The sequence below is a fragment of the Diospyros lotus genome, chromosome 8 (genome assembly GCF_014633365.1).
Source record: "Diospyros lotus cultivar Yz01 chromosome 8, ASM1463336v1, whole genome shotgun sequence".
Classification (NCBI taxonomy): Eukaryota; Viridiplantae; Streptophyta; class Magnoliopsida; order Ericales; family Ebenaceae; genus Diospyros; species Diospyros lotus.
This window is the reverse complement of record NC_068345.1, coordinates 21,135,524-21,160,193: the sequence shown is the minus strand read 5'-3', so window position 1 is coordinate 21,160,193 and position 24,670 is coordinate 21,135,524. Positions and strand designations below refer to the sequence as shown.

Genomic DNA, 24,670 nt, shown 5'->3' with positions numbered 1-24,670 from the left:
ATCAAAACAATAAGTTTTATGTATGAAATTGACTAAAAAAAAATTCATGTATAAAAATGATCAAAACGTATGAGGTCATGTAATAAAAGTGACTTTTTATGAACTTTTATTGGCTCTAAAATTTGTTATAGAAGGGCTAAAAATAGTAATAGCCTCTAATTAATGAATATGTTGTAGGCAAATAACAAAGATATATTAATTGCAAAAAAATTGATGTCATCAAATATTTTGTTATAGGGGTGAAAAAGTTTTTTTTTTTTCTTTTTATTTGTAGATATAGAAGCAAAAAAGTTGATGCGCACGATAAATATGTTATAAAGGCATATAACAAAGATATATATTAGGGATATAAATTTTAATGCCTTTAAATTTTTTTTATAGAGTTAAAAAGAATTGTTTGTGATGTGCCCAAGAAAGCACGACCAAGCCCAAAACAAATCTAAGAGGAAGAAACCTCAAAAAATGAGGCTTGAGAGACATTCTTAATAGAGTAGTTCTTGGGAGACCCTTTAGGGGGCCTTTCTCGGGTGCCCCAGGAGACTTTCCTAGATCCCAGAGATATAGCCTTTAGGAGACCCTTCGGTTATGGCCTACAAAGAATGCGTCAACTCATCTCTAAAATTTTTGCCTGAAAATTCAGAATGGACTATCTTGAAAAATGTGGATGTCTTTTCATTTATCAACAATCAACTTCTATATAAAAAGTGATTCCTCTAATCGAGGTACATAAGAACTTCTACACAAGCTAAATGAACACTTCTTTGTTTTGAGGCTAAAACTAACTTATGCAACGAAGTGTTTGTGTAGAAGACACTCCACACCCTTAATTGTGTTTTATTTGTAGTCTCTCTAGGACTTGTAGTCTCCTAAAGACTTGAAGATGACTTTCTCGTAGGTATAAATCTATTGTTATATCTTGGCACCAATAATTAATGTTGTCTATGGGAAATCAATTAATAAGCTAATTAAAAGACTCTCAAATAGTCTAAATCCTCCAATCACCAGGAAAGGTTAACAAAAGTCTTCGAGATAGTGGAAAGTCATTAGGTAACCACCAAGGGAAGCAGAAGAGCTAACTGTAGGTCTTTGGAAGAGTGAGGAAATGTCTCCTAGATTGATGGAAAAAGATTGGTTCGACTCCCAAAAGCAAGAGAGTTTCCCAGACCAATAGTGAAAGATTAGTTATTTCCTTGAAGGCAAGAGTCTCTCCTGTATAGGTTCAACATAGGCATCATTAATCAAGTTAGGCCCCACAACACCAACAAATAAATGTTAAAACAAAACAACAATAGCTCATACAAGGTCATAATTAAGCAGCTGGAAACCTACCAAGCTAAGAATGACCTAAAATCTAGTCTCCTAGAAATAACCAAAGTTTATGGAAGACCCTTTTGTTAGGTGTTTGGGGCACCTCTAGTCCAACATCTCCTACTACCTCTCTCTTCGATTATGAAGCCTTCTAGAAGAAGCACGAGGAAAGTGTACAAACTCTCCAGAGATGACGGGTTTATTGCAATATTGTATTGAATGCCCTTCTTTGTCATACCTTGCAGGACCTCCTTATTGGGAGACCAAGAGGGTTAGTCTCAATTACTCTCCCTAAATTACAAGAAGATTTAGTGCTTATGAAGATCCCCTTAACAGAAAACTATGGGAAGATTCTCTCGGAGCTAGCCCGCTTCAGGCCACCTGGAAGCTTCTTGTTGAAGAAGAACCTCCTAAGAAAGAGAAATATATAAAAAAAAATGGACAACACGATTGTCAAAGGATGCCGGACACCACTTAGAGGCCACCTTAGGAGCATACCAAAAATATAAAACCTTTTCAAGCTCAGTGCTCAAAAGACAACATAAGTGAAAAAGATGATAGAAGAAATTTTAGAGTAGTAGTGATTGGTATTGACTCAAGCGGAGCACTAGAGAAGGAAAATCCCCTTACTTTAGAGATTATGGAGAACACTCCCTAAAAAGTTCAAGATGCCCCAATTGGCCATCAATTGGCCATTTATTTAGGGAAAGGGGATCCATATGACCATATTCAGAATTTTGAGTCTGTGACGTTGCTTCATGGGTGACGACATGACATCATGTGTCGAGCCGAGCTTTCTCTTTAACTCTAACTGGTTATGTGCGCACATGGTTTACTAGCTTAATTGAAAAGTCTATCTCATGATCTTTCAAGCAATTGAAAAGAGAGTTTATCGATGCCTTCATTATTAACAACCATCAGAATATTTGCTTAGCATTTGATAAAGTGGCAAAGAAACAATCAGAATATTTTTTTATTGAGATGTAACATTGGAAATACAATACTTGCAAATAGGTATGGCAACAACCGTGATGGTCCAAGGGACGAAATGGATACCACTACAAGAATCCCTAACTCTAGATCAGTCTTCATAGTTGACAAACTTATTTGCTTGAGTTAACGAGTACATTCTATAGGTTGAAGTAATGCAAATAGTCGAAGGAAACAAAGAAATAGATAAGGAAAGAAAGGGAATAGACTCCAACGAAGGGACAAGCCAAAGGAAAGAGAAGGCAAAAAATATGATGGTTCTCCTCTGCTCCAATTCAAGGACTATACCCCGCTCAGAGTCATGTTCCACTATTTTGTCAAATATTGAAGGATTGGGCATTCTTGAATTCCCTAAGAAGATTTAAAAGCCTATGGGGAGAAAAAATGATGCCTTTTTCCAATTCCATAATACTCTTAGTCACTCCACTGACAAATGTCATGACTTGATGAATCAAATAAAGGTTTTAATTAAGAAGGGGAATTGGCAAAACTTGTGGACACAAAAGCTCAAAGGGACGAATATATCAACTCTGTTAAGGTAAATGGCATAACTCAAGTCAAGAAGAGCAAGAAGAGAACATAAGTTCTTATTAATATGATGAAAGACATTTCTTAGAAGCATATTTCAGTGCTTAAATGCCTAAAGCCCACAAAAGAATCGAGAACACTTGTATACACTTTAGTTAGGGAAGTATCATAGGCAAGATTAAGAATGCCAATAGTTATATCTATCATTAATGCTTGAACAAAAAGACTTTTACCTTGTTGCAGTTTCCTTTTTGTGTATTTTAATTTTCAATAAAATGAATGCACTGAAAAGACCAAAGTCCCAACAAACCAGCAAACCTAGCATCAAAGCGTGGCATATGAGAATGATCTAGGGCTTGTTATCTAAAACCTAGTATCGAAGTGTGGAATGTGCAAAAATGACTTAAGGGTCATTATTGAAAAATTGAAGTGTAAAAACATGAGAATGGTCGAAAAACTAAAGCTCAAAATATGTGAGAGTAGCATAAAATTGAAAACTCAAAAAATCACAAGAATGATGAAGGGAAAACCTAACATCAAAAGCGCAAAATTTCAGAGAATAGATTAAAAATAAAAAATGTAAAAGCATGTGATAATGATCTAGAATAACCCATAATCAAAAGAGATAAATGTGTAAAAATGATATAGAAAGACCTAGAGTCAAAAGAGTAAAATGTGTGAGATTGGATTAAAACTTAAAACGCAAAGGCGCAAAAATGATCTAAGGTCTATCACCCACAAAGGATTGAGGGGTAAGCATAATACCTCTTTTCCAAGAAAAAGTAAAATGTAAGTGTCAAGGAAAGTAAGCCTTAAAAGTTTTGAACGATTTATGATTCAAAAGCTAAACTAAGAAATTTTATATGCTATGTGAGTTACTAACATGTTATGTACAAAAATAAGCACCAACCTAGAATTAGAAACACAAAAATTGTGAGAACGACATAGAAAACCAAAATGTAAAAGCTTGAGAATGATTTAGGCTAACCTAGGGTCAAAAGCTAGAAAATGCATGAACATGATCTAGGGACCCATCATCCAAGACAAACATGATTATGAAAACTAATGGGTTATAGAAAAAAAAGACCCACTGAAAGTATAAAGTATAAGAATCATTCAATAGAGCAAATTCCTTTCAAAAGATTGGAGAGCAAACCCTAACTTAGGAAGGGAATAACATAAGAAGCAATAAAAGAGAAAATCATTTATTGCAGTATAGTAAAGAAAAAAAATCCCTAAAGTCTATTAAGCCAAGTTAGAGGAACTTCCACACAAAAGAATGAGCAAGAACTCCAAAAATAAGACTATCGTATTAGCTTATGGATCTATCTCTCGAAAGGTTACCAAGGTCCAGTCACTACAAAAAAATTAATTTTTTGTGGTAGTTTTTTTGCGTCAGTTTCTAAAACAATCGCAAAATATGACATTTTGTGGCATTTTTTTAATATTTAGTGGCAGTTTTGAAAAACCGCACTAAATTTAGAAATAAATAAATAATTAAAAAATAAAATTGAATTTTATGGCAATCTTAGAAAACAACAACAACAACAACATATCCAGCCTTTATCCCACTATGTGGGGTCGGCTACATGAATTCTAGACTTCCATGTATTTCTGTCTTTTGTTATATCCTCATTTAGATCTATATATTTCATATCAAATTTTAATGTCTCTCCCAAAGTCTTCTTGGGTCTACCTCTACCTCTTTTTGTGACTAATTGTTGCATTTCATCAACTCTCCTCACATGAGCATCTCTTAGTCTCCTTCTCACATAACAAAACCATCTTAGTCTAGTCTCTCTCATCTTCTGCTCGATTGGCACTACTCCTATCTTATTACGAATAACTTCATTTCTAATTTTATCCTTTCTTGTATGTCCGCACATCCATTTTAACATCCTCATCTCCGCTACACTCGTCTTTTGCTCATGCTGGTATTTGACTGCCCAACATTTTGAGCCATATAGCAAGACTGGTCTTATAGCTGTCCTATAAAATTTTCCTTTCAATTTTAATGGAATTTTACCATCACATAACACCCCCGATGCATTTCTCCATTTTAGCCAACCTGCCTTAATTCTATGTGCGACATCCTCGTGAATTTCTCCTTCTTTTTGAATCACTGATCCCAAATATCGAAAATGGTCTTTTCTTTGTAAGATGAGGAGGGTTGTGTTAGGTAGCCGACAGCCAACGTAAAACTTAGTCAGATCAAAAATATGAACTCTAGGCAATTTTAGAAAAATCGTTGCTAAATTCAAATAAAATTAAATAATTAAATAAAAATTAAATTAATATTTGACTATCGCAAAATACAATTTTTTAATCAATTTAGCGGCAATTTTTAAAAATCGCCACTAAATTTAAAAAAAATAATTAAATAAAAATTAAATTAATATTTGAAAAATAATCACAAAATACAATTTTTTAATCAATTTAGTGGCAGTTTTAGAAACCCCTGCTAAAGTAAAAAATAATTAAATAATTAAAAATACAAATTCATTAAAAAATTTAATTTAAAAAAATAAAAAAACATGCAGCAAAATTTTAATAATTTTAAAATGAAATTTTAAAAAAAATATAAAATCTTCATTTTATTTTTAATTAATTAATTTATTTAATTTAATCTAATTAATTTATTTAAAATTTATTCCATTATCCTTTTAAAAAATAAATCATTAATTTATGTTTTCCAATTTATTTTTAATTTATATTAAAAAATATAGAATATAATTCTAGAAAATGAGATTGATTTAGTATATAATTTATATGCGCAAATATTTAATAAGGAGGCTTTATAGATCAAATGGTTTGGCGCACATACACGCATACAAGAGGTTGTGCGTTTGAATCCAGGGAAGGGAGAGGTTGGAAAATTAAATTTCTAGCATGGCCATGTGGCGCGCAGGGCTAGGCATTGGCGTGTGGGCTCGCGCCCACGAACGACCGGGGGTGCGACCTTGCCGCTTACTTGTGCACTGGTGTAGTAAATAGTGGAGGTTCTAAAATTCAAAAGATTTGAATTTTCTTAGTTTGCGGCGATTTACAAATGACTGCAAAAAATAGTATTTAGCGGCGGCTACTCTAACGGTTTCTGAAAATCGCCGCAAAATGCAAAAAAGTCACGGCTAAATGCTGATTTTTTTGTAGTGAGTTCTCATCAACTGGCTTTGATCCTCAACATTCACATCCATTATTAGTGACCTCAGAGTATCCCCAGCCACTTGAATAAGGCTTCAAAGGACCAAGGAGGTTCTACAAGTCATTAACCATGATGGTAATAAGCTTCCAAAATTTCAAACTCTGAATCATAATGCCACCAAAATTCGTACACTAAAATATGCAACTTTAGAAGGACAAGAAATAAAAAACCCATGGGATAGAAAAGATTGACATTAAGAAAGATCCCTCAAGAAAGTTTCTTGGAGATGGGAAGCTAACATTTACTTTTTCTTCTAGGAAACCCAAAGAAAAGAATGAGGAGTAATTGATATACCCAAAGGAAATAGGTCCAAGCCTAAGATATGCCCAAAAAGAAGAAGCCCAAAGAGGGAGGCCTAAGAGACCTTCTCGATAGAGCAATCCCTAAGATACCCTCTTGGGGTTATCTCTTGGGTACCCCTAGGAGACTTTCCCTAGTCCTAGAGATATAGTCTTTTAGGGACCCTCTGGATTATGGCTTACTAAAAATACATCAACTCATCTCTAAAGTCCTTGCTTGGCAATCCATAACAAACAATCCCCCCGCCCCCTTCCCCCCCCCCCCCCCCCCCCCCACCAAAAAAAAAAGATGTTTTTCCATCTGTTAGTATTCAATATTTATAAATAAAAGTGATCCCTTTAATCGATGTATGTAAGAACTTTTACATAAATTACCTATATATTTCTTTGTTTTCAATTTGAGACTGATTTAAGTATAGAAGGGTTTGCACTCATGTTTTCATGTATATTACATGCATATTTTTGAATATAATTTTGACTTCTAATTAATTCATGCATCATATATATAGTGTAGTTCTTTTACAACATGTTTATAGATGTATCGTTTGTAGTGTAATGACAATTTATTATTGAATGATGCCCGATCTCTCTATGATCCATCGTAAGTACGTAGTACAACATTTGAATTTTAGAATTTGAACTACAATTACAATTGCAAAAACTAATTTATATTTACACGCACACATTGTGTGCATGGTATCCATAGCTAGCTAGGTAAGTTAAAAGTCTTGAATAATTAATTAATTAATTTTGGCACATAAATAATGTCACATATGCAAAAAGACAATAGATGTGAAAATAATAAATTATGTGAATAATATGTCACATATATGAAACATTTCTGTGCAAAAGTGTACTAGGTGAAGAATGACGATAGTCCAAAAAAAGAAAAACAGAAATTGGAAAAAGAAAAAGAGAAGTAAAGAGATATGTAATCTCAAGTTGGAATGAGAGATCAAGCCAACTTTCTAGGATCAGTAACATTGATCCGACAGTGCCGGTCCGGCAAACCCATTTCCCTAGCCTTCTTCCTATCCCACTCCAACTCGATCTTCCTCCTTTCCGATAACCCGCAAAGCTTCTGCAGCTCCTCTTCCATGGCGTCGTGCAGCTTCCACCACCGCCAGTGCGCCACGTCCGTCGCGTAAACCTTCTGGTTCGGGATGTCAAAGTTGCAGTCGTAGTCTCTGTAACACTGCCACGGCTTCAACCCCAGATAATGTATGGAGTACAGCTTTGGAGGGTCCGAGCCGAACAACTGGTTCTTGACGCCCACTTCTACGGAGCTGTTGGACCAGAAGTTCTTGAGGAAGTTGACCCTCCTCGGCAACCTGTGCCACCAGACGAAGATCTCGTTGAGGAAGCCTTGGTCGCCGCCGTTGTAGGAAACGATGTCCTTGCGGTGTCGCATGAAGAGCTTGAAGGTGCAGTTGGAGGGCTCGATGACCATGACGCCGGAGTTGAAGATGGAGGCGTCGTTGCCGGTGGCCGAGAGCTGGGGGAAGTGGAAGAGGAGATCGAGGCTGCGGAGGACGATGACGTCGGCGTCGATGAAGATGATCTTGTCGTAGTCGGTGAGCTGCCAGAGTCGGAACTTGCTGTAGTTGTACTCGTTGTAGGTGCCCTTCTCGGCGCGGGGGTTTCGGATACGCTTGATGAGGCGGATCTTCCAGCCGGCGGCGGCGAGGGCCTGGCGCTTGGGGACGGAGATGGAGGTGTCGAGGAGGAGGATAAGGTCGCGTTTGGTTCCAGATTGGAGGAGGCTCTGGGCGAGAGTTATGGCGCCACAAACGTAGGATTCGGAGGAGTGGAGAACCGTGGCGTAGGCTTCTCGTTTTACTGTAGTCGTCTCCCTTTCGATCTTCGATGTGTCGTACACTTCGTGAATCCCTGAAATAGTAAAATAAAAGAGAAAAAAGGTTTTCCTCATATTCCACTCTCCCCAACAAAAGTGTTAAAAAGTCAGGTATTGTTCATGTAATCGAATAAACGATATTTTAGTATTAATTTAGTACATCGTAAGTTTAATTTTTATTTTATACAATAACCTAAAATCTTATATTTATAATTTAATTATCGAAAACACGAACAAACCGTGAGACGTTAAGTAACCCTTTGGTTCAATTATTTGTCTTTTCCCTGTCCATACTAAGATCTACCAAGTACCAGTGGTGGGGGTGTCTCTAGCTCAGTGGGTGGAACGTCTGTTTCCTATGCAGAAAGTCGTGGGTTCGACCCTTACCTGACGCGTTATTTTCGTTACCTTTTTACTAAGTTCTCCCAACCGATACTTGTGATGACTTGCACAAAGACAGTTCGAAAATGCAAAATGTTTCAGTTTCAAAAGGGTTTATTCTTCTACGGAGGCACTACTTCTAGCTAATTAACACTTCGCCAATAAAGCCTTAATATATGTACTTTCTTCCAGTGAACGGAAGTGTGCTTTAGGTACCTTCAGTTTGCTTCAAAATGAAGATATATAGCTTATGCGACACCTCTCGTCATCAATTCTCACCCAATCTTTCAAAATTAACATTGTTTCATGAGTAAATATTATACAATGTGTTCAGAGTTTGGGCGAATTACTCTCTCGAAGCAAACATTGAATTAACTAACAGAGTAATAGGATTACTTGAAACCATACCTCTTCCCCAGAGTGGAAGAATCAAATTGCAGGAGCCGACCGGCAAAGCCACCTTCTGCTCCAACCTCGCCATCTCCGGCTCAAACAGCCACCACTCCCCTTCTTGCCGCACCAAATCATCGCAACGGAAAAGCTCCACCATTGGCCTGCACTTGCTCAGCAAAACCACCCTCGTCTTCCCGCTCCACCCTCTCCTCCCCCTCTTCGCCGCCAAGTTCGCCGCCAAGAGGTGCACTTGAAGCCGGAAAACATCCCTCGCCCACCCTTCCGCCGGGAACCTGCACGGCAGCTTCGCCACCACCACATCCATGTACCCGTACCTCTCGATCTCCGGCATCGGAATCTCGGGGCACGACGGCCCGTCGATCTCCTCCTCCTCGTCGATCCACTCCGGGAACAAGTCCTTCCACTCGAACAGCTCGGAAACTCGTTGAAACTCAACCGGGACGATTTCTCCATTCACGCTCCACTCGCTCACATCTTCATCTTCCATGTTCACCATTCCAATCTTCAGCCCCGTCCCCAATTTGTCCACGAAACTCGGCTTCTCTCTCTTCACCATTCTCCTCTCCGGCTTGCTGTGGCTGGTTCCGATCTCTTCCAACGCCTTCATCTTGATCCCTTTGTCCACCTACAAATTTTTTTGTTATGTACTTCACATGAAACGCACTCAATAATGTCAAAACATGTGACTGACCGCTGGAGCAGGCTCACCTCACCTTGCGATGGCACTCTCGGAGGGAGCACCGGATGAACGAAGCCGCGTTCTCGTGGTAGAGCGACGACGGCCGGAGGAGGAGGAAGGCGTAGACGACGAGGAAAAAGGCTAGGAAAAGTAGGTTGATTCTGATGACCAGAGACTTTGAAGGAATGGCCTTCATGATCGTCGCGGTCGCGGTTGTGGTGGTGGTGGTGGTGGTGGTCATCTCCTTCTCCTTCTTCTTGGAATGTTGATGAGCTAATAATAATATATAGTATACCCGTATTATAGGAGCAGTGCTTACAGTGCTTTGTGTTAAATCACCATGGCGATGAAGCTGATTTCATTGAAGGGGAGAAGGCTAAATCGAGAGTAGAATTCAAGGACAAGGAATTGGGCGCAGACAGACGACTGAGAGACAAACATGTGTCACCTTCTGTTCTTCTGATTTCCGTCGCTTGAAGACAAGAGGGTCGGAGCAAATGAGGCTTCTCTGCTTTATAATCATAATGTCTTTCTTAAGCCTCACTAATTGGCGTTGATCTTTGTTATTTGCCGTTACATTTCCGATTACGCCCCTGCATACATTGCGGCTGCTAGGCTGTGGGAGGCAGGGGCAAATGTGGCAAGTTAGGATTTGCTGGTGAGGAGTACAGGGATTTACGGTGGGAATTTTCAATCTCTAGAATAAACAAAAAGAAGGCCTCTCCCAACAACTCTGTGTGGTTGCGCTGTCGACTTCACGCGCGCAGAGAACTGTCCCTGTAGTCGTTAGGAAATCGCTACTCTCTCCGCCAATATATTTTCTTCTCCCAGTATTTGCTTTCCCCCTCCAAAAACACTACTAAAATTGGTAGACAACGTTGCTCTTTCTTGATGCAAGGTTTATTATAGTGTCCTTGTTTTGTCGAGTGGAAGAGGCAACGAGCTTGCTTGGGTTGTCAAAAATTCTCTATAAATTAAGGTTAAAATTAGGTAGAAAAACAATCCTTCTTTGACTCTTAAAAAGTTCTTACAATAAAATATTTTCTTTTTTTTTTTTTAAGTAAAAAAACAACTGTTTGTTCTTCTAATATATATATGTATGTGTATACATACATACATGGTTTTCGTTGCATGTTTATTTTATTGTGTGTGGTTAATGAAATGAGAAGAGGAGTGGGGTTTAGGTTGGACATCACACCACACCAAATTGTTAGCAACGTTTTGCAATGACGACCCTTTAATTTGTAGCGGGCCGGGGCATGTGTGTGTGTGTTTGGGGGAGGGCTGCTTATGGTAAACTATCACAATTCCATCCCAATATGTCAAACACCCTTAATCATTAGACCAATAAATTGAGAAAGACTAATTAAACAGACAAAAGAGCTTCAATGACCATGAGAATCTCTCTCTCTCTCTCTCTCTCTCTCTCTCTCTCTTTGGGTTTGAAGGGCTTTCGTCTTAATTAATTTCTTTCTTTCCACCACATACCCTATGTTTGAATACTTGGCATGTATAGTTGAACCACATTCATCTTTCCATAGTGACAGTCAGTAGTCATGGAAAGGCAGGGGAAATCTACTGCTTTTGGAGTTGCATGTAATAATGGCGTCTCAACTGCTTGGGTTGGGAGGTCAAATGCGCTTAAAAATGTCAATTTTCCAGCTGAAGTGCAATCCGATCTAATGATTTGGGCCTTGTCCAGTGCAGCCAGCGAAACATTCATCATACCATCATTGAGTACTTTGTGTACAAGATTTATATATAAATATATATATATATATTATAATGCACCTAAATTTAACTAAATTTCTCTTTTAGACAAACTCTGATATTTATAACATCCATATTATCAGAGACCCCACAACCAAGGAACCTAAGAAGGAGCGTCACTAAGGATGTCACATACAGACTCAAATAGAAGCATTAAGCATATTCCTTGCTAATAATAATAGAAGCCATATTCATATATCAACACTCATAGTTTTACATATATATATATATATATATATATATTAGGGTCAACTTACATACCATAACCCGACAAGGGTACAACCTAGGCCCTACAAAACATAACTTAGTATATTACATCACAAAGCACCCCCAAGGACTTTCTAGTTGAAATAGCTCCGTACACACTTTTATCCCACGGCTCAAACTTCATTTGACTTGTCTACCTTTTTAGTCTTATCCTTATCTGGAATGATACAAACAAATATAAGTCACAAGAATCAGCAAATATAACTTAAAGAAAGTGAGCATGAGGATCATGAGTATCGAGAAACAATAAGAATCATGAAAAATATTTAAAGCACTCACGCCACACTTCTTTACATCACTCTAAATGATAATAAGATAAAACATGCATTCATGCTCATATGTAATCTTTTAAGCCATAACCACGGGACCAAAGTCTTTCTCTGAGTCGAAGCTCTCTCTATGGATATATCTTGCAAACACCGTCTGCTACGCACATCATGAAACCTTTAGACATTTTAAAACCCTTTTCATGCACATGCTCCGTGCATCATCATAGCCATGTATATTGACAAAAACTTCTCATGTATAACTCACACACGACTACTCAAAACAACATTCCCAAGAGAGAAAAACCTATGCAAGGTAACATCAAACCTTGCATGTCTTCAATCCTACCAAATAAAGCATCATTCTCAAAGGAAGATAGGATGATACAAAACCCTATTTGAGATACAATAATTATAAATGAGAACTAAAATAACCACATAGGCCATTTGCAAGTCAATTTTTCCACAATCAAGGGTTTACTTAACTCAAACTCAAGAAATCAAGGCATTGTTGATGCAAGGGTAGTAGTGTATTTAAAAGCTTGCAAGATAGAAGGAACATGAAATAACTTGCAAGTAAAAGAGAAGAATTTGCCTTAGATATTCCTCTTTAAGCCTCTCCAAGTGCGTTCAAAGCTCCTTATTATTCGTTCTTGTGTTCCCCAATTGCCTTACATCATTTTATAAGCTAATTCAAGCCCCAAAGGGTTTATATAGGTAAGAAAAATGGCTAAATGGCATTTCAGACAGGTGGCAGTAGCTGAAGGCTATAAGTGGTGACAGGTGGCAGCGTCAAGGTCGCGCTTGGTAGCGCACCCCAAAATGATGTCGTTTTAGCGTCATTCTTGTTGAAAAAAAATGCTAAATTTCTCCTCCCAGCCATGTGCCTACCCCTAGGCTTGAACCCGAGTCCCTAAGCCAAGCCTCCTGCACGCGTGCCATCTCCCCTAGCCACTCCTTCAATTAATAATACACATATTTTATATTTAAGATGATATAGCCACCAATTTTTGAAATTACACTTAAACCCCAAAATTTCTAAACATTTACTAATACCCTCTCATTAAAAAATACATTAATTTTAATTTCTTCTACCTAATACCCTACAAGCAAATTTATTTTAAATCATAGATAAATGGGTCATTACAATATATATATATATTTATATCATCTTGATCAGGACAATGTATGTATAGGTTTAGTTTCACCATATTCTTTTAATCAAACAAAAATAACTTTAATTCTTATAATTAGATCATGATATGACATAACAAAATTATTGAAATATCCCTTCAAATAAGTCAATCAAGCTTGTCATGTGTCCTTTTCAAGTGAGTTAGTCTAAGCTTGCCATATGTCTTTATCTTGAGCCACCCAGGGGATGACACGTGTTACCACAGGATAAAGACTCGGATCCAAATCCCGATGGATATATATGGGTTAGTTGGGAAGGATTCAACCCCATTCTCATTATGTTTAGGGAATTCTCTCAAAACTTGTGGGATCTGAGTTTGGGGATCTTGGAGCTAATTTCGAGTACCCTACCTCTAGTTACCCTATAAAAGCTAAGGACTTCCACCTAGGTACGATATTTGACCCAAGTTTACTTTTTAACTCTTGCCATTAACAAGCCATATCTATACATCTCTTATTTACTAACTCGAGCGTTGAATGCTAAACCAGGAAACCTAGCCCCATCTCATTCCTTTGTAAGTGCAACTCATGAGGTGGTGTGTTTCTATTGCATGTACAATTCATAAGGTGATGACCCCGAGATGTAGGTGCTGAGATCAAGATCCTGAGGTAGCATATGGTGATTAACCCTCGAACCATTGCCATCTGGTGCCCATCGTGGAGTCAATCTTTTGAAGCATTTTCCTACCTCCTTTAATGCATCTACTCCCTTTAACTTGTAAGTCCCATGGCTCTTAAACGTGATCCATCTCACAACCAGATAGGAGGTAACAACTTTGAGACTAGTTACCCCTGGAGAATCATCTTCTACCTCCAAATTGATTGGCTCACTTGGAGATGCAGGTGCAAGACCTTGAGGATCTACTGTTAGCATATATTAGTCGGTCTAAACAACAACGCTAAAAGAGCAGCATCGAATAGAAAAATAATGCTAAGAAAAGCAATGACATACCAAGTAAAGCTAAGAAGAGCAACAACAAGAGAATCAAAATTCCCAACACTTTGAGAAACATCACTTGAAAGATAAAGACTCGAGTTCCTTCTTTTCTTGAGAATGTGAGACCCCGTTAGAAAAATGACTCTGACTCCTAGAAAAGCAAGTGAACAAACTATAGAAGGCTAATGTGGAACCGCATATCTTAAGCCTGAACTAACATTCGAGCTGAGTAATAATTGTTGAGATCTCGTTGGAGCACTTTCATATTCTAGTTATCAAGTCGTATGATGGAACTAGTGACCCTAATGATCACATTGAACTCTTCTTGTCCCATATGTTGGTTTAGACCATGTCAGATGGAATATGGTGTTGAGCCTTCTCAATCACATTGGAAAGGCACACCAGAACATGGTATTCCAGCTTCTTGCACCACTCTACATATCCATAGTTAGGAAGAATTGAAGACATGTTTTCTCTCACACTAAAGCGTCAATAGAGGTCTTCCATGCACTAAAGCGTCACTAGAGGTCCTCCATAGCCCTAGTAAATATCCAGCAAAACCAAGCTAAGTCACTAAAAGACTTTGTGACTTGATTCAAGGAGGATGCCTTAACTATTGAAGACTTCGACCAAAGGATTACAATGGTGGCCTTCTAGAATCACTACAAAAAAAAAAAAAAAAAACAAACATTTTTGGAGACAGAATTTATTTTTGTTTCTAATAGAGATGGATTTTGGAGACAAAAATAAATTCCATCTCTGTGACAAATTTTTGGGATGAATGATCAAAATAACCAAAAAAATTTTAGAGACAGCTTTAGAAGTGAAATTTTTTCGTATCTAAATCAAAGATGGAATTAGTGACAAAAAAAAATTATGTCTCTGAACGTTTTTTGAATTAGAGACAGAAAAAATTTCGTCTTTGACTATTTAGAGAGAAAAATTTCTATCTCTAAAGTTTTTCGAAATCAGAGACTAAATTTTTCTATCTTTAAAATTTTGCCTAATATTAGAGATGGAATTAAAGGTAGAAAATTTTTTGACTCTAAACTTTTTCTAGAATCAGAGACAAATTATTCTATCTTTGATTTTTTCTTGCTCTCAAAGATGAAAAAAAAAATCGTCTTTGAATTTTTTTGTTAGAGATTGTAATATCCCAGATTTTCAACTCAGATATGTTACTTAAGGAAATAAAGCATTTCTTTTGAAATTGAAATATTTGGTAGGCACATGTGTGATTCCTGGGTGAACTTTCGAGGATTAAATGAAGGATTTTCGAAGGATCGTGGTGTCTAAAGCAAGAGATCATCATCTTAAGGGATTTTGGAAGGGTTTAAGCAATTTTAGGGCTCAAACATAAGGGCAAAGAACTTTTGGGCCAAGGGGTTATTTGTGAGAAACTTAAAATATCTACTAACTAAGTGGTTAGGGGAACTAAATGGGCTAGCAAGTTGTTGGAAATGTAATCATGAGCAATGATGAGAAATGTGAAAAATGCAATTAACCATGTGGGATGTAGTTGTTAATTAAAGGTGTAATGATGGGAAATGTTGAAAAATGAATTAAACCATGTGGGATGTAATGATGGGAATATTGGAAAATCTAATTAAACATGTGGAGGTTCAAAATATCAGGGACACATGGCATACTTTGGTTGGATGCACATGGATGGAATGATGACGCAACACGTGGCGCGATTTGGTTTGTTGAAATTTCCTATAAATAAGGGATTTGGGGTTATTCATTTTGGGCACCAAGAAAGGAGGAAAAGGAAGGGAGTTTGAGAGAGGAAACGCTGCCAAAGGAAGGCGGAAAATCTGCCAAAGAATGAGAGAGAAAAGGCCTTGTCAGGAAAGATCGGGTCACCACTGTAAAGTGTTCCAAATGATATTGAAACTGCAAGATAAGTCTGATTTCTTTTTATAATCCTGTATAGGGTTGAATAAGGGTGTCGTAGGTTCAAATGGGGGTCGAATCGGAGCTAAAACGAGGAAGTTATGGCCGAAATACCAAAAAGTGGTGAAGCTGTGCGTTTTTTAAGGGAGGCGCGTTAGCCACCTTCCGAAGCGTCAGCCACCTTTCGGAGGCGCATGAGGGCGCGTTTGACCTCCTCTTAGCCTGCAATTCTACAACCTTGACCCCATTTTAATTACCTATAACCCTATGTAATCACACTTGGTGTTTGGTTTACTGAAATGCATGATTTCTGCAGAGAACCCATTCCCACCCGTTGTAAACAGTGCTTCCTAGGGTAAACCTTCAAGGTGAGTGGTTTCCGCATGCTTCTTCCTTCTTCTTGATTATTTATTGGTCTCATTTGTGTGTGGTTGGTGGCTTACATCTCATGTTTCCTTGCTTTCGAGCATTTTTTCCCTATTTTTCCTGCATCACGGAGTTTGTTGTTGTGGTTCATTGATGGGGTTAAACATGATTACTCTCACCCGTGGTTTGTGGTTTGCACATCATATTTTTGTTGGTTTGTGCACCGTGCCTACAGGTGGGGTCGTGCCTACTTGATATTCCTTAGTTTGTACATATTCCTTCCTCTTTGTCTTCAACATGTTATTTGGTGACAGTAGCTATTGGTGGATCGAGAATTTGTATATGATGATTGGTCACTTGTTGGTGAATTGTTACGATGATCGGGGGGGCAATCCCGTGCCTATATGTGGGGTCATGCCTACAGGTGTGGCTGAGGGGTTAGACTCTGATCACGTGCCTATAGGTGGGGCTGAGGTGTTTCACACGAGGGCCGATCGAAATGATGGTGACTCGGGGAAACTTCTTGATATATTGCATTTTTTCTCTTGCATGCACTATTTCCTTTCTTTCTTATCACTCACTTAGATGTTATTATCTAACTTCGGGTGTTTTATACCCCCGGAACATTCAATGTTCCAAGTATATCATAAGTGTCAAGTGTTCCAGGTTCTAGTTCGAGTAAGGGAAAAAAGGTGGTGCTGGACTAGCTTTGGGTTTTGCAGCCAGCTTTGGCTTTATTTCATTATGTACCCTTGTAAACCACAATGATGTATTGTAATAGCAGTTAGGGTATTCAAGGTTGTAAGGGGTGTGTGTATGTGAGTGTCCTATAGATGTACCTTCAGTGATGTGTGGAGTCATCTTTGGAGTATTGGAAATCATGAGCATTCCTTGTACTTGTAAATGAAAGCTAGTGGAAACCCCTTTATTTAGCTTTGGTTAAGCTTGCAGGTCCGATCCAATGCTTCCGTTGGTAAGAGTTTCCATAACGCCCATAGGTGATGTCTTCTTATATTTCACGTTGTGGTGTATTTGGAAAAGCGGGGCATTACAGTTGGTATTAGAGCCTAGATTTTATGGTTTTGATTTGAATTTGGGAATGACTAACCACGAGGATATTTTTGGTTGATGATAGGTATTGATCAAGATATCTAGAAACCAGGGTATTGGAGACATTCTCATATGTGGGTTGTTAGAAGTTTTTATTCACAACTATCTTGGTGAAATTTGATGAGTTTGAAAATCTTGAATGACTTACGGGATTTTGGGAGACATCTTCCTTACTTGAAGATTACTTGGGGATATTTTATATGGAACTTATTTGAATTGTAGGGATTTGATAAACTTAGAGTTTTCGAGGATACTAAGTAATTGTTTGGGAAACTACTTATTTTGCAGGTGTTTGATGAATTTAAGATCTTAAGGATTTTCGGGCAATTTGGTCCTAGTAAGAATAGTTAAATTCTAGAAATATAGAATCCTTATTAATAGATGTCTTGCAGAGATTGGTGAACTTAGAGTCCCAGGATCTTAGGAGACATCAAGCTATGAGAAATGGATGTTGTTGCCAAAAGATTCTGAGAATTTAGAGTGTAAGGACCTTATTTCATTGAGGTTATTCATAAACACCTAAACGATGTTTTGCAGTCTTAAGAATCACAAGAAGATGATAAGATTTTAGAAGGACATTATTTATAAGAAATTTTTGGATTCAAGAAATTAATTGAGTCAGTATTATGGTTTTATAGCAGATCTCTTATTTGAGTTTACGCAAAATAGACATTTGTTGTACTTATGTGTGCTAGGTAGACACACTAGTATTTAGTGGACTGATAATCAAAGGTTGGGATAGTTGTTGACTGGTTATGAACATTCGATATTTTTGTTTAAATGTTGATTTCATATATGTTTTTTAGAGGAAGACGAATGAGTTTTTAGTTAGTACTTCAAGATATGGTTTATTGGAACCTTATACTAACAAATGTGTTATAGATATGGTTTATTGGAACCTTGTACTAACAAATGTGCTATAGGAGTTTAATGATGTTATGGGCAATCTCCGGGAATCAGCTAACGGGCTGGACTCGGTCTCGCAGGGCGAACCCAAAATACCCAAGGCCCAATAGGCCGGTCGGAATTCCTTAGAGGCCCGCCAGGCCTAGAGATCGAGAACCACCAATGAAGAGTCTCACGGTAAAAAGTCAGGTCGCTTGAAGACAGCGAGCTCGCCCTAAGCGAGCTCGCTCGAAACAGCATCCCAGCATCACAACATCACGACTTCAGCTTCGCCGAAAGACGTGCCAAAGATTAGAACAGCCAGAAGACCGCGAGATAATCGGAAGCGATATACACCTGCCTATCAGAAGTAATTCAAATCCCTGAAGACAATGAACCTATCCCTGATATTCCGAACGATAAGGAAAGCGCCATCAACAGAATAGACTCCTTCCATACTTAGAATTGATTCGAATTGTAAACAACACGACTCTATTTATAGAGGAGGATACGCCACTGTAAAAGGATCGATGACTGAATTACATACTGTGACTCTGCCAGAATAACTAGAGAACAGTCATGGACTAGGCATGATTCGGGCCGAACCACGTAAAAATCTTTTGTGCTTCTTGTTTGTTCTTTTGCTTATGTTCCTTACTCTTCGGCACCTGTTATCGCATTGTGGGTTCTTGAACTCCGGTTGACGGTTCTAGTACGTCAACATCTTGGCGCTAGAGGAAGAGCCTGCACTGATCGATAGCAATGGCAAGAGGAAGGAATGCACGAAGCTCTGATGTAATCACCGATTTGCCGAAAAATCGTCACAACCAACCGCACGACGATCCGCCTGTCGGAGGGTCCATTGCCCCAGCAACGGAAACTTTGGTTCCACTAATTATCGGAGTCACTGCAGGAGTGCCCCCGCAGGCTCCGGCTCAACCTGCCACCCTAACCATCGGAGTAGAGGCAATTCAGGCTCGGCAGCAACGTCAGGAGGCACTGGAAAACACAGTAAGGCAGCTCGCTAAAGCGGTCAGGGCCCTTGCCCGGGCCCAGCTGCAAACAGTCTCTAGACAGCCAGAGCCACCATCACCCTGGAGAGCTCGCCACCCACGAGAGGAAAGGCCCCGCCAAATGAAAGAGATGCTGACAGAGTTCCCTCGCCAGAAGGGTCAGTAAATTCCTTTAACTCAAAGTTCAAGAGTACAGACCCCCCGTTATATCGCTCCCCGGGGAGAGGAAGCAGGCGACCGCAGCTCCAGCAACTTGTGGACTAGGGCACAGCCGTGGAGGAGTTGCTCCAAAGGGTGCAGGAGTTGGAGGCGCGACAAGGAGCTTGTGGCCAAAATAGTGGCTATGAAGAGAGGACGCCATTCATGAGAGAAGTCGAGCTCGAAGCTCTCCCCAGGAGATTCAAGGTTCCAAGCATACCGCAGTACAATAGGGACAGCGACCCCTATGACCATCTGGACGCATTCAATATCCAGATGGACCTGCAGACCACTAGTTCGCTGGTAAGGTGCCGGGTGTTCCTACGACCTTGGGAGATATTCCGCGTGCTTGGCTCAGAAGCCTTCCATCTCGCAGCATTGGCAGTTGGGAAGAATGCCAGCGGAGGTTCCTCGGTCAATACAGGGCACTGAGGCGGCAGCTCGCTCCTCCGTGCCACCTCGCCACGGTCTTCCAAAGGTCGAGTGAGTCCCTCAAGGACTACATCGCCAGGTTCTGGCGCGAGGAGAGTAACGTCGAAAGTCCCTCTGATGAAAGTATCTTGACGGCCATCTCGGCAGGCCTCCGGAAAGACGGGAAGCTCTACGAGAGTATCTACAAATCCCCCGTTACAGATCTGGGAGAGTTCTATGAGGGAGCTGCAAAGGAGATCCGATGGGAAGAGGCATTCGGTTCGAAGAAGCCCACCGGACATAGGGAGGAAGCCGGAAGTTCTAGCCGAGACAGGAAAAGAAACGACGGGGGAAATGGAAGGGACAACCGTGATGAGTGGTCTAGCAATCAGGTAGCCAAGCGAGCTAGATGGGAAGAGCGAGAGGAGCGACCTCCAAGGCAGGGCCGTTTCAACAATTATGCGGCCCTATCGGATTCTCAAGAGAGGATTTTTGCTATAGAAAAGAGGAGAGAAGATTTCGGGAGGCCGAACCCGATAAAAACTCCCAATAAGTTCAGAAACCGGGAGAAGTTTTGTGTGTACCACAATGAGGTGGGGCACGACACCTCCGATTGCTACGCCCTAAAAGATGCAATTAAAGAACTGATTCGAAGGGGCCAGCTGCGAGATTACGTGGTGCGACCTGCAAACCAGCCACCCTAGCAGACGAATCAACAACAACCTCCCCCCGAGGATGAGCATGCGCCTACGGTTCGAACGATCTACACAATCCACGGTGGACCTCACCTCGCAGGCACATCGAACAAGTCGCATGAAAGGTATGTATGCGAAGCTAATCACGTCTTGATAGCAGGATCTGTTGAGCAGATGGGACCATCTAAGCGAGCTACGGTGGAAATGAAAGAAATCACCTTCTCCGAAGATGATGCCAGGGACATACACTGGCCGCACAATGACGCCCTTGTCATTCGTGCTCACATCGGCAACATGGAGGTACGAAGAATAATGGTGGACACTGGAAGCTCGGTAAATGTGATGTATAGGGCCTGTTTCGACCAGATGGGACTAGGGCCTGAGCAATTGAGCTCGTCCCCAGAGCCGCTTTACGGATTCATGGGAGATGCAGTTGTTCCCATAGGGCGGGTTAAACTCCCATTCACTGTTGGGAGCCCAGGTCGCGAAGCAACGACGATGGAAGAATTCCTCATTATTGACTGTCCCTCAGCATACAACGTCGTACTCAGGCAGCCAGTGATGAACGAGCTGGACATGGTCGCCTCAACTAGGGCTCTGACCGTCAAGTTCCCAACCAACAATGGAACAGGATGCGTGAGGGGAGAACAGCACCTCGCGAGACGCTGCTATGAGGACGCGGTCAAAATGGGGGCTAAAGGAAATAAAGTGACTGTGGTCGCAGGCGGAGCTCAGCGACCTTCAAGTCAGAGCGGGGTAAACTATGACTTGGATCCCCGAGAAGTAGATTGTGACAAGGCCTCTGGCCCGGTGGAAGAACTTGAAAAGGTCCCGGCCAACAAAGTAGATGCTGAAAGGTGTCTGAAGCTCGGAAAGAATCTGGCCCCTGAGGTAAAGTGCCAATTGGTTGAATTCCTTAAAGCTAACCTGGATGTGTTTGCATGGAACCATGAAGATATGGTAGGCATAGCTCCGGAGGTCATGTCGCACAGGCTCAACGTGGACCCCAGCTACAGACCAGTGCGGCAGAAGAGGAGGCCAATGACTCCAGAGCGTTATGCCGCCCTTAAGGAGGAGGTGGATAAGCTCTTAGACAATGGATTCATCAGAGAAGCCCAGTACCCAGTCTGGGTAGCCAATCCAGTCCCGGTGAAGAAAAAGAACAAAAAATGGAGGACCTGCATCGACTTCACCAACCTGAATAAGGCTTGCCCGAAAGACAGCTTTCCCCTTCCCAGGATTGACCAGCTCGTGGATGCAACAGCAGGGCACCAGCTAATCAGTTTCATGGATGCCTACTCGGGATACAACCAGATCCCCATGAATCCTAGCGAAGAGGAGCACACGTCGTTTATCACCGATAGTGGGCTGTACTGCTACAAAGTTATGCCGTTCGGACTGAAGAATGCTGGGGCCACCTACCAGAGGCTCGTGAATACGATGTTCGAAGCGCAGATTGGGAGAACAATGGAGGTATATGTCGACGATATGCTAGTTAAATCTGAGCAGGTCGCAGATCATGTTCGCAATTTAGGAGAAATGTTCGAGATCCTCAGGAGCTACCACATGAAACTAAATTTACTGAAGTGCGCTTTTGGAGTGGCTTCCGGGAAATTCTTGGGATTCATGGTCAACAACAGAGGCATCGAGGCCAACCCGAAAAAAATAAAGGCCTTGCTGGATATGAGATCTCCCACAAAGATGAAGGATGTGCAGAGCCTTACCGGTCAGGTCGCTGCCCTGAACCGGTTTATCTCCAAGGCGACTGACAAGTGTATTCCTTTCTTCAATACGTTAAGGAGGGCGTAAGGCTTCAATTGGAGTGAAGAATGCGAGCTCACCTTCCAGCAGTTGAAGGCGTACATGGGGCAAGCGCCGTTACTTTCAAAACCTAAGGATGGGGAAAAATTGGTTGTCTACCTGGGAGTGTCAGAGCACGCTCTTAGCGCAGCATTGGTTCGGGAGGAAGAAGGGGTGCAATACCCCGTCTACTACGTCAGCAAAAGCTTGGTGGACGCGGAAACAAGGTACACACCGATGGAGAAGCTCGCATATTGCCTAGTCACAACATCGAGGAAGTTGCGTCCCTATTTCCAGGCCCATCAGATCGACGTTCTGACCAAGTACCCCCTGAAGCAAATTTTGCAGAAACCAGACACTTCAGGTCGCCTGCTGAAATGGGGGATCGAGCTCGCTCAGTTCGACTTGGAATACAAACCAAAGATGGCTATCAAAGGACAAGCACTCGCGGACTTCATTGCTGAATTCACTGGACCGACCCAAGTGGGAGAAGAAGCCTCAGAAGGACCGTCCTGGAAGCTATATGTTGACGAGTCGTCGAACGATCAAGGAGCTGGGGCTGGAGTTATGTTAATCAGCCCGGAGGGCCATAGGATCCTCTGTGCCCTATGATTCGGTTTCCAAGCTACCAACAATGAGACCGAGTATGAGGCATTGCTCGCAGGGCTACACCTGACAAAGGAGGTACAAGCCAAAGCAGTTGTAATCTTCAGCGATTCCCAACTGGTCGTTAATCAAATACGGGGGGAATATCAAGCGAAAGGTGCAAAGATGGCGGCATACCTGCTCAAAGTGCACGAGCTTCTGGCCCTTCTCCCAAAATTCGAGGTACGCCAGATTCCCCGTTCTCAAAATTCCCATGCAGATGCATTAGCTCGACTGGCAATTGCGTGAGATACAGAGTTCCTGGGGGCTATACCGGTGGAATTTCTAGCCACCCCTACCACGGAACAATCAGCTAAGACGATGGCGATTGGCGTGTCCTAGGGTTCATGGATGAGTCCTATTCTAGAGTATCTACGGGGCGAAAAGCTGCCAATGGACAAACTCGAAGCGCGCAGACTGCGAGCTCGAGCTGTCCGCTACTGTATCTACGATGAGGTGTTGTATAAGAAAGGATTCACAGCTCCACTGTTAAGGTGTATTGAGGGCCCTGATTGTCAGACCGTGCTGGAGGAAATACATGCTGGACATTGCGGCAACCACGCTGGGGCTCTGTCGCTAGCCCAGAAATCACTTCGGCAGGGATTCTATTGGCCCACGATGAAACAGGATGCGATAGAGCTGGTGAAGAAGTGTGAAAAGTGCCAACGGTTTGCTAAAATCCCGCGAGCTCCTCCGGTCTACCTCCAACAGATGAGCAGCCCGTGGCCATTTGCTTTTTGGGGCATGGACTTGATCGGGCCGCTCCCAACGGCTCGAGGCAACTGCAAGCACGCTATCGTGGCGGTAGATTACTTCACCAAGTGGGCCGAAGCGAAATAACTCGCCGAAATCTCCACCTCCAAGGTACAAAAATTCGTCTGGGATAATATCATTTGCAGGTTTGGGGTCCCACATGAGATAATTATGGACAATGGGACTCAATTCACCAGCGAGCAGTTCATTCGATTTTGCGAGTCACTAGGCATTCAGAAGAGCTTCACGGCCATAGACCATCCCCAAGCGAACGGGCAAGTAGAGGCAGTTAATAAGATCATCAAGCACGCCCTAAAGACGAAGCTGGAGAACAGGAAGGGTTCTTGGGCAGACGAACTGCAAACAGTGCTCTGGGCATATCGGACAACAGCTTGCACCAGCACAGGGGAGACTCCTTTTTCATTGGCCTACGGATCCGAAGCTATGATCCCAGCAGAATACGAGGTGACAAGCCAGCGAAGAGCCACCTTCAACCCATAAGGAAATCACGAACTACTAGCTGTAAATTTGGACCTACTGGAGGAAGCAAGAGACATAGCTCGTTTAAAGATCACCGTATACCAACAAAGGGTAGCGCATTACTATAACAGAAAAGTCTGGATCAGGCATTATAAAGTTGGAGATCGCGTACTGCGCTTAATACTTCCCGCAGCTCAGAAAGCCAGTGACGGCACGCTTGGCCCAAACTGGGAAGGACCCTTTGTCATCCACAAAGACTTGGGCAACGGGGCGTACCATCTAGCCAACATGGACGGGGCTGTCCTCCCACGAGCCTGGAACGCGGAGC

General features: G+C 41.3%; 1 protein-coding gene across 2 annotated transcripts; it reads right to left on the bottom strand.

Moving 5' to 3' along the window:
• Positions 1 to 7,114: 7,114 nt before the first annotated feature.
• LOC127807238 (UDP-glucuronate:xylan alpha-glucuronosyltransferase 2) lies at positions 7,115 to 10,460 on the bottom strand. 2 transcript variants are annotated; one of them, XM_052344924.1, is made up of 3 exons: positions 9,686 to 10,460; positions 8,972 to 9,602; positions 7,115 to 8,217 (listed from the first exon to the last, which is right to left on the bottom strand). In XM_052344924.1, the coding sequence occupies exons 2-3, from the start codon at positions 9,582 to 9,584 to the stop codon at positions 7,283 to 7,285; spliced, it is 1,548 nt and encodes a 515-aa protein (XP_052200884.1). In that variant the 5' UTR covers positions 9,585 to 9,602; positions 9,686 to 10,460; the 3' UTR covers positions 7,115 to 7,282. The 2 variants fall into 2 exon arrangements, with proteins under 2 accessions (XP_052200884.1, XP_052200883.1); XM_052344923.1 differs by having other exon boundaries at positions 9,691 to 10,460.
• Positions 10,461 to 24,670: the final 14,210 nt, after the last annotated feature.

Bases quoted from the DNA above. Each gene is read 5' to 3' on its own strand.
- LOC127807238 (XM_052344923.1), bottom strand. From the start codon at position 9,897: ATGACCACCACCACCACCACCACCACAACCGCGACCGCGACGATCATG. The intron at 9,603-9,690 runs GTGAGGTGAGCC...AAAAATTTGTAG, and splicing joins TCCGAGAGTGCCATCGCAAG to GTGGACAAAGGGATCAAGAT. The intron at 8,218-8,971 runs GTATGGTTTCAA...TTACTATTTCAG, and splicing joins TCTTCCACTCTGGGGAAGAG to GGATTCACGAAGTGTACGAC.